At 40.5% G+C, this 10851-nt stretch overlaps 2 protein-coding genes across 2 annotated transcripts; both read left to right on the top strand.

The window, feature by feature from the left end:
- Positions 1-646: 646 nt before the first annotated feature.
- On the top strand, positions 647-1683 carry LOC307099300 (putative olfactory receptor 7A2; the record flags this gene model as incomplete). The annotated part of the gene is made up of 1 exon (XM_079770651.1): positions 647-1683. Exon 1 carries the CDS (start codon positions 730-732, stop codon positions 1681-1683), a length of 954 nt encoding a protein of 317 aa, XP_079626777.1. The 5' UTR covers positions 647-729.
- A 5691-nt stretch (positions 1684-7374) lies between these two features.
- LOC307100382 (SKA complex subunit 1-like) lies at positions 7375-9659 on the top strand (the record flags this gene model as incomplete). The annotated part of the gene is made up of 2 exons (XM_079772754.1): positions 7375-7384; positions 9196-9659. The coding sequence occupies 2 exons, from the start codon at positions 7375-7377 to the stop codon at positions 9657-9659; spliced, it is 474 nt and encodes a 157-aa protein (XP_079628880.1).
- Positions 9660-10851: the final 1192 nt, after the last annotated feature.

Below are 10851 nucleotides of genomic sequence, written 5' to 3'. Positions count from 1 at the left end.
CAAAGAAGAGGAACCCGAAGAGGCCTACACCAAGACACATCATAATTAAAATGCCAAAGGTTAAAGTCAAAGAGAGAATCTTAAAAGCAGCAAGAGAAAAGCAGTTAGTTACCTATGAGGGAGTGCCCATACAACTGTCAACTGATTTCTCAACAAAAACGTTGAAAAAGAAAAAGATTTTAAAAAATATGAACAATAAAATGGCAATAAATACATATCTATCATCAATGGAATCTAAAAATCAAAATAAATGAACAAGGAATCTAATGAATAAAATTAACTGATGAATAAAATACAACCAGAAGCATGGAAACATGGAACAGACTGACCAATCTCAGAGGGAAGCGGGGAGGGGGGCAGGAAGAGATTAACCAAAGAATTTATATGCATATATGCATTACCTATGGACACAAACGGTAGGGTGGTGAAGGACTGGGGTGGGGTGGGAACTGGTTGGAGGTGTGTAATAAGGGGAGAAAGGGGGACATCTATAATACTCTCAACAATAAAGATTTGAAAACAAAATAAAAACACTATGTAACCCATGACCACCTTGGGGAAAAGGTCTAAGGAGGACAGAAACTCCTAATCAGAGTTGTCATAGGCTGGGTTGTGTCTTAAAGGCCATGATACAAAATATAATTGTAGCATTTCAACTATATTAGTAATGACCATTTATGTAAAAACTAATCATGCTATTTTTTCTTTCCTACTAGTCACCTACAGCACATGGGACAAGGCAATGATACCCCAATTTCAGAAGTTCTTCTTCTGGGATTTTCAGAAGGACCAGAATTACAGCCCCTCATATTTGGGCTTTTCCTCTCCATGTACCTGATCACTGTGTTGGGAAACCTGCTCATCATCCTGGCCGTCAGCTCAGACTCCCACCTCCACACACCCATGTACTTCTTCCTCTCCAACCTGTCCTTGGTAGACATCTGTTTCACCTCCACCACCGTCCCAAAGATGCTGTGGAACATCCAGACACAGAGCAAAGTCATAACCTATAAAGGCTGCATCACCCAGATGTATTTTTTCATACTCTTTGCAGTGTTGGATGACATCCTCTTAACCATAATGGCCTATGACCGGTTTGTGGCCATCTGCCGCCCTTTGCACTACATGGTCATCATGAACCCCCGACTCTGTGGACTGCTGGTTCTGGTGACCTGGATCATGAGTGCCCTGAATTCCTTGTTACAAAGCTTAATGGTATTGCAGCTGTCCTTCTGTACGGACTTGGAAATCCCCCACTTTTTCTGTGAACTTAAGCAGGTGGTCCAACTTGCCTGTTCTGACACCTTTCTCAATAACATGGTGATGTATTTTGTAACTGTGCTACTGGGTGGTGGTCCCCTGGCTGGTATCATTTACTCTTACTCTAAGATAGTGTCCTGCATACATAGAATGCCATCAGTTCAGGGGAAGTATAAAGCATTTTCTACCTGTGCATCTCACCTCTCAGTTGTCTCCTTATTTTATGGTACAGTCTTTGGTGAGTACCTCAGCTCTGCTGCTACCCAGAGCTCTCACTCAAGTGCAGCAGCCTCAGTGATGTATATGGTGGTCACACCCATGATGAACCCCTTCATCTACAGTCTGAGAAACAAAGACATAAAGAGGGCCCTGAAAAGATTTTTTGGGATCGCAGGTACAAAGGGGACAATCATCCTGAGGTAGAAAAAGTGGCCTTGATTTTGAGGCTCCAAGGCTCAAAATCAGAAATTGTGATTCTTTAATCAGATTGTGGTTTTTCAGACTTGCTCCTTTTATTTCTGTCCTTGAGTTTCCTATCTTTGTTTTAACTTCTCTGTACAATTTCAGGTATCATTTTATTAAGCTTTCTGCTTTGTCTATTATGTAGACAGTTTTCCCTTTGTCCTTTTTTCCAACTGTGATCAGAAATATTTGGAAATTTTCATTTACTTCATTGGCAACATTGATGTCTTAACAATAATTTCTTCTCAAATGACATATATCATTGTAAGTAATTTGTTCTTGTGTTCACTATGTGTCCCTCATTCTTTGTACATCGGTACCTTAAATGATCTTCCTGATACTGTAGACTTTATGATTGTTCCCTATAAGTCTCAGTCTGTTGATAGTGATGCAATAGGATAGGAACGCCTGGGCACTGGCCTGGGTCCTACTACTTGTTCCTCAGACCACAATCAATGTTGTGACTAGATGGACCCTTTTGATCCTTATTATAATTGAAATAACCATCATGGAGCTATGACAATGTAAATTTTATTACTCATAGGTCCTGCAAGCCCGAAAGCCATACAGGAAAGTGTGTGTGTGTGTGTGTGTGTGTGTGTGTGTGTGTGTGTGTGTGTGAAAGAGAGAGACAGAGAGAGAAAAAAATGGACTTTGACTGAAGGGCTCTGCCTTTATTGGAGGCCAAAGGCAGGATGGGTAGGGTTTTGTGGGTTTGCTTTTTATTTAAAATATAAAAGTTGGAATTAGGGCAGGGGAAGCAAAAGCAGAGTCACCCCTATGGTCAGTTATCTAGGTTACTCAGGGTTTTATACAAGGGCAATTTTATAATATGTTAATTCTTGTGTAAAAATCACAAAAATTCTATATGTGATCCCAAATAAACTTTGCTCCCTCGATATATCCATTGTCTAATGTGAACTTTCTCGCTTTACTCTTATTGAAAGTGCTTCACATTAAAAATAAAATTGCATATATTTCGAGTTCCAAAAAAATAATTAAATCAAATCCTATATAATAAAGAGCTAAAATGCTGATTAGACTGGACGGCGGAATGACCTTCTGGAATGACCTTCCAGAACAACCAGTGGGCAGGGGACGGGGCCACAAGGCAACTGGGGTCGCAAGGGCCTATTCTTGCAGGAATTTTATGCATCAGGCCTCTAGTTAAAAATAAAAGGGGAACTTCATGGGTGGGGGCAACATGAGTGCTTATGTAGTAGCTGTTTTGTATTCATTAAAAAGATTCAGCTCTATGGCAGTAGCTAAAACCTTGCCACATTCATTCCTGAGAGAAACATTTTACAGTATCATCTCTCATTGACTATTCACATAAAAATATTATTTAGTAAGTCTAAAAGAGAATACTAAACAATTTTACTTTGCAATTATTTTATTCCCGGTACAAATGTTTATATTTAGAGTTATAAGCCTTTTACTTCACTGTAAATTGTACAAGCTCTTTACACAGTTTATAGAGTGAGAGCTGGTTTCTTGTTGTGGTTTTGAATTCCATACTTTCAAACAAAATTGGAGTTTCTGTCAAAGTATTTTAGTGTTTGACAGTGTATTATTTTATATATGTGTAGATGTATTGGGGGAATGTGTGAATTTAATAAATTTTGTGTGAAAAAAATAAATATTAATTAATTAATTAATTAATTAATTAATTAATTAATTAATTAATTTTGTGTGGTCAGTTCTGTCAGTCGGTCATATTATATCACCCCATTATATTTTTTAATTTAATTCTTTATTGTTTAAAGTATTACATATGTCTTCTTTTTCCCCCATTGACCTCTCTCCGGTCATCCCCCCTTCCCAACCTCCCCAGCACCTGTCCTCACCACCCTGCTGTCTGTGTCCATGGGTTATGCTTATAAGCATGCATACAAGTCCTTTGGTTGATCTTTCAACACCTCCTACCCCCCACACCCCACTCCCGCCTTCCCTATGAGGTTGAATGGTCTGTTCAATACTTCTATGTCTCTGGATTCATCAACAAAACAACAAGAGAGCCTACTGCATGGGAGAACATATTTGCCAATGTTACTAGTATATCCGACTAGTATATCTGATAAGGGTTTAATCTCCAAAATTTATAGGGAACTCATACAACTTAACAAAAGGAAGACAAACAATCAAATCAAAAAATGGGCAAAAGACCTGAATAGACCCCTTTCAAAAGAGGACATACAAAAGCCCAAGAGACATATAAAAACATGTTCAAAGCCACTAATCATCCAAGAGATGAAAATCAAAATGACAATGAGGTACCATCTCACACCTGTCAGAATGGCTATCAACAAATCAACAAACCACCGAAACCGGTTTGGCTCAGTGGATAGAGCGTCGGCCTGCGGACTCAAGGGTCCCAGGTTCAATTCCAGTCAAGGGCATGTACCTTGGTTGCAGGCACATCCCCAGTAGGGGGTGTGCAAGAGGCAGCTGATCGATGTTTCTCTCTCATCGATGTTTCTAACTCTCTATCCCTCTCTCTTCCTCTCTGTAAAAAATCAATAAAATATATTTTTAAAAAAAATCAACAAACGACAAGTGCTGACGAGGATGTGGAGAAAGAGGAACCCTGTGCACTGCTGGTGGAAATACAGACTGGTGCAGCCACTGTGGAAAACAGTATGGAATTTCCTCAAAAAAATTAAAAAATGAAACCCCCATTATACTTTTTAATTGAATTTATTGGGGTGATGTTGGTTTGGAAAACCATACAGGCTTCAAGTGTTCAACTCAAGAAAACATCATCTGCACACTACATTGTGAGCCCATCATCCCAAACAAAGTCTCTTCCATTTCCATTTCCCCCCTCTTTGCCCACCTCCCCCTAGCCTCCACCCCCCTTTCTTTCTGGATGTCACCACACTGTTGTCTGTGTCTATGTGTTATGCATATATGTTTTTGGCTAATCCCTTCATCTTTTTTCTGCCAGTCCCCCCACTCCTCTTTCCTCTGACAGCTGTCAGTCTTACAACTTAACCATGTCAATATTTCTATTTTGTTCTTAAGTTTATTTTGTTCATGAGATTCCACATATAAGTGAGATCACATGGTATTTGTCTTTCTCTGATTGGCTTATTTCACTTAGCATAATAATCTCCAGGTCCAAGGGTGTTCAAGATAGTAGTGGGGTGCCGGAGGCTAAAGCAAACAGCAGTTAGCATATTTATGCAAAAAGAAACATTGGAATACCATGGACCCTGATATTCAGCAGGGCTGAAAATCAGCATAATATTACCCTGCTGTGGGCTCAATGGCTCAAGGCAATTTCCTAACCTGATCATCATTATACTTTACCAAACTTTACCTTTGATCTGCCTGTATGCATTGCTAAAGGGAAAATGGGTGTTCAAGTAAATAAAAAACAGACCAGGCAAGAGGTCGGTCTGCCTCTTCAAGAAAGAGGTCTCCACCTGGCCCCCAATGCCTTCTAAATCAGATATCTTGTATAGTATTTTCATTTGTGCATTGGCCCCGCCTTCAGATCCTGAACCCTGCCACGAAGGTCACAGCAGGGGATCTTTATTGCACCTCCTCTCAGATCCAAACTGGAAATAAAACTATATTGGGGAACATTTACTCTGAATTAGCAACTGAAGACTAGCTGAAGAAGAGACTTTTTAAAAAAAAAAAAAAAACCCTTATATTTATTTATTTATTTTAATTCTTTTTTCTAATTTTTTTAATATATATTTTATTGTTAATAGATTACAGATGTCTCCCATTTCCCCACCCCTTTTTCCCCCTTCCTCCCAGCCTCTACCCCCCACCTCCACCCAGGTCTTCATCACTCTATTGCCTGTGTCCATGGGCTGTGCATATCAGTATATAAGTTCTTTGGTTTATCTCTTCTTGTCCTCCCATCCCCACATCGAGGTATGTCAGTCTGTTCCATGCCTCCATGCTTCAGGCCTTATTTTGTTCGTCAATTCATTTTGTTCATTAGATTCCACAAATAAGTAAGATGATGTGATATTTGTCTTTTTCAGACTGGCTTATTTCACTTAGCATAATAGTCTCCAGGTCCATCCATGCTGTCCCAAAGGGTAAGGGATCCCTCTGTTTTACAGCTGCATAGTATTCCATTGTGTAAATGTCCCACAGCTTTTTTATCCATTCATCTACTGCTGGGCACTTAGGCTGTTTCCAAATCTTAGCGATTGTAAATAACATAGCTTAGCTGACCTAAGAAAATAGAGAACAAAGACCCAATTAAAGCCATTTGTGCCAGCTAAACCCAAGGACAAATGAAGTCAGAGGAATAAATAACAAAAACCCCATTAAAGCCAGACAGACCTAAGATAAAAGTAAAACAGTAGATTAGACCAAAGAATAAACCAACACTCCCCTATACACTCATTTTAATGCATCAGCATATTACAAATGCACCTGAAAGCTGATGAATAATCTACCAAATCCTCCCCTAAGATTCTTCCTGCAGGGGAAAAAAGGATAAAAAGCCCTCAGGACAAAGGCTCAATGTGAGCTTGCCCTAGAGCACACCCATGCCCCTTCCCAGGCATGAACTTTTTATTTCTAAGGGTCCCCACGCGACTTGCAACCAGGGGAACATGTGGTAGCTCCACCCCGATGCCTTCTCCAAGGCCCCCTTTATCTCTGACCTCTCAGTGAGCTAAAGCAGCCCCACTAGGCTCATTTCTTTCCTATAACATTTCCAGAGAGCCAAGAAAACAGCCTAGTCAGAGGAATGGCGGTGTAAGGGCGCATCTCCCCTCTTCCCCTAGCATCTCAAAAAAATAACCACCTACAATTCAATAAAGAAGTCCCTGTTCGACACAAATGCACGCCTGAGAGACCCGCACACTGGAACAACTAAGGTGGGCTCCTTGGAATAAGCAGAGAGAGGAGAAGGGAGGCGTGCCAAACAGGGCTACAGCTCAGCAGCTTGTCTGCGCGGCTGGAAACTGGCAGCGGCAATTATGGGCACTTCCCTCCGCTGGTTGGGAGGGATGGAGAGCTAACCGGGCAACTGGCTAGCGGTTGGAGGTGCCACTGGAGTAGCGGCATTGTGCGGTCGTGCACGCCAGCAGTGAGTGTCTGAAGCTGAGGGCGTGTTGTGAATGGGGTCTAAGTTGCATGCGTGAGCTGCGGGTCAGCAGACACCCGCCCTACAGAGCAGCTCTGCAAAGGAAGGAAATCGCAGAGCCCTGCCACTGATTGGACTCCCAAATCTCGCTTCCCATCGCCCTTGGAGTTGGCTCCAGGACTTGGCTCCAGGAGTGTATTATCTGTACGCCAAGAGCTGTTGCAGTAGAAACACAATTTCCCTCTGTGACTGAACCCCAGGGAGGGGTGCTTGGGCTGGACCTGCAGAGATCAGGAGTAGCCATTACTGTCAGGGAAAAACAAACCCCAAGCAACAGAGGCTCAATACTGTGAGGCCACAGAGGATAAAAATCTTGCAATTCAGCGCCATCTACTGGAACAGAGTAGAAAGACCTCCTCAGAGATAAATGGGAAAACAAAGAACAGTGAACTCTGTGAACAACCACAAGGATGAACAGAAAGAAAAGGAAAAATCCCCAGAAAACAGACTGGAACACATGGAATTATGCAAGTTGAATGACAGAGATTTCAAGGTTGCAGTTCTGAAAATACTCAATGAGATGCGAGAAAATGTTGACAGGCAATTCAGCGCACTCAGAAAACAAATCAATGAACACAATGAGTATTTCTCCAAAGAAATTGAAATTTTAAAAAAGAATCAAGCAGAAATCCTGGAAATGAAGCAGGCAGTTAAATAAATTAAGAGTGAGCTGATGAGCATAGAAAATAGAACCAACCAGTTAGAGGAAAGAATTTGTGATATTGAAGATAGGAATCAAGAAATGATGCAGAGGGGAGAAGAGCGAGACCTGAGAATAAAGAAGTATGTAATAGCCCTATAAGACATCTTTGATTCCATGAAAAAAAAATAACATCAGAATCACAGGCATAGCGGAGGAGGAAGAGAGAGAGTATGGAATGGAGAGTCTATTAAAACAAATAGTGGATGAGAACTTCCCAAATCTATGGAAAGAACTAGATCCTCAAATCCAAGAAACAAACAGAACACCTAGTTACCTCAATCCAAAGAGGCCCTTTCCAAGGCACTTGGTAATAAAGCTGTCAAAAATTAGTGACAAAGAAAAAAATCTTCAAAGCATCCAGGAAAAAGAAGGAAGTGACCTACAAAGGAAAACCTATCAGAATTTCACCTGACTTCTCAGCAGAAACTCTACAAGCCAGAAGAGAGTGGAACCAAATATTCAAATGTCTGAGAGAATTTACCAGCCATGCATATTATACCCAGCAAAATTATCCTTTAAATAACAACATTCCCAGACATACAGAACCTGGGGTATTTTATCACTAGAAAATCTCCATTGCAGGAAATACCTAAGGAAATTATTCTACCTAAAACAAAGAACATAAGATCATAACATTATCAGTAGGATTGCCAAAAAACTCGTAGCATAAATAGGGATAATTTGTGACAACAAAAACATACAAGGGGAAGAGGAACAGGTCTGAATAGGTAAAGGAAGATGAAGATCAGATGCACTCAAAAAGGGTAAAAACTATGGTATATATGGAACTTCACTTTTTATAAAACTAAGGGCAATCACACACAAAAATCCCCCAAACAAGAGAGCTTGAATGGCTCACCTCTAGGCCCCGAGTGGGCCCTTTGCTCCAGGAACCACGTGAAATGGAGGATCCTGACATCGGAAGCAGGCAGAAGAGGCTTAAAGGATGTCCTCTTCAGATCTGGACCAAATATGTTTTCATATTAATGAAAAGATTGGCAATATTTAAAAATCTCTGTCATTAAGACACTGCAGTCAAGAACCTAACTCGAAGACTATCCTACATAATAAAAGCGTAATATGCAAATTGTCCCCTCAACTGGGAGTTCATCCAGGGGGCGGGGCTAGCTGGGGGAAGGGAGGGAGGCCCCAGTGGTGGCAGGCAGCCAGGGGAATGGAGGGAGTACCTGGCTGGCAGCCAACAGCTGCTAGGGACCCTACCAGTGCACGAATTTTGTGCACTGGGCCTCTAGTCTACCTAATAAAAGAGTAACATGCTAATTAACCGTACCTTTGTGACACCCACCAGCCAATCAGGAGTGAGTATGCAAATTAATCCAACAAAGGTGTAGGGTTAATTTGCATGCGCAGGTGCCAAGCATGGGGCAGGACGCTTGTGTCGTTGCCATGGAGACAACGCAGGTGTTCCGCACCACCCCAGCCTCTCCAGGCCTCTGGGCAGCATGGGAAGACAGAAAGGCAACTCCAGCCAGAGCAAAGGCAATGCCAGCAGCGAGGAGAATGAAGGCCCATTCTTGCACGAATCTTCATTTGTGCATCAGGCCACTAGTATTAAATAAAATAGGAGATGAGATCATGGTAATAAATGAACTTCTAAATAATTTGGAATTAGAAATTTAATTTCAAGAACAGACTGCCAATTCACTCAAGGAACTCTGTGCATCTCTTGAAGAAGATTATAAAGATGTGGAGCATCTCAAAGAAAATATTCCTCCCCATTTTCCTCAAGTAACAGTAACCCAGAACTCTGGTAATGTATCAGATCTTGACTCTGAAGAACCTGTCAAAGTTGAGGAACCTGGAGTCACAAAGAAGCCCTCTAAAGAGCAGAGGAATATTAAAGAAATGCCATTTATAACTTCTGAGGAGTTTAATGGCATTCCTGCGTACATGAAATTCCACTTAACCTATTGTCAAATTCCTGATGCTATTAAAGAAATCAACAAGGCAGTAGTTAGTAAATATAAGATCCTACATCAACCAAAAAAGTCAATGAGTTCTGTGGCTAGAAATATCTACCACAGATTCATTGATGAAGAAACAAAGGATACCAAAGGTCATTATTTTGTAGTGGAAGCTGACATAAAGTAGTTCACAGCTTTGAAAGTTGACAAGAAGTTTCATGTTATACTGAATATCTTATGACACTGCCAGAGGCTGTCAGAGGTCCAAGGGGGAGGACTCACCCGATACATTATAATCTGAGGCCCTTTGAGCTTTTGAACAAGCCAACAGTAGGGTATAGAGGCTATTCCTATAGTGTCCTTATATGTAATTTTTTAAAATATATAATTTGCCGAAACCGGTTTGGCTGAGTGGATAGAGCGTCGGCCTCCGGACTGAAGGGTCCCGGGTTCGATTCCGGTCAAGGGCATGTACCTTGGTTGCAGGCACATCCCCAGTAGGGGGTGTGTAGGAGGCAGCTGATCGATGTTTCTCTCTCATCAATGTTTCTAGCTCTCTGACCCTCTCCCTTCCTCTCTGTAAAAAATCAATAAAATATATTTTAAAAAAATTTTTTAAGTATATAATTTATCTTTCCTTATTTCTTATACAAATAAAACTTCTTTAAAATAAAGCATATAGGAAAATGGAAGATATCTGTAATACTATCAACAATAAAAACTATATTATAAATAAATAAATAAATAAATAAATAAATAAATAAAGCAAAGCATATTTTAAAACAAGACATATAGCCTTAAAAAGGGGGAGGAGGGCATGTATGGAATACCACCAAACAAAAACAACATATAGAAGCATAAAGGAAAAGAACCAATGGAAGCACAGAGTTGCCAGAAAACAAAAGATAAAATAGCTATAGGAAATCCTCATACATCAATAATTACCCTAAATGTAAATGGTCTAAATTCACCAGTAAAGAGGCACAGAGTAGCAGAGTGGATCAAAAAACAAAACCCAACCATATGTTTCCTACAAGAGACTCACCTAAGAGCAGAGACAAAGGTAGATTCAAAGTAAAAGGGTGGAAAATGATTCTCTAAGCAAAAAACATTTATAAAAAAGCAGGAGTAGCCATACTTATATCTGATAAAATAAATCTCAAGGGAACAAGAGACAAAGATGGACACTTTACAATGATAAAAGGAACACTACATCGAGAAAACATAACGCTTCTTAATATTTATGCACCCAACCAGGGAGCACCAAAATATATTAAACAGCTACTCACAGAACTAAAGGGACAAACAGATCAAAACACAATTATAGTTGGAGACCTTAATACTCCATTGACAGCTCTAGACAGATCAACCAAATAAAA

Source organism: Cnephaeus nilssonii, assembly GCF_951640355.1.
Source record: "Cnephaeus nilssonii genome assembly, chromosome: 5".
Lineage (NCBI taxonomy): Eukaryota > Metazoa > Chordata > Mammalia > Chiroptera > Vespertilionidae > Cnephaeus > Cnephaeus nilssonii.
This window is presented reverse-complemented; position numbering and strand designations above follow the sequence as displayed.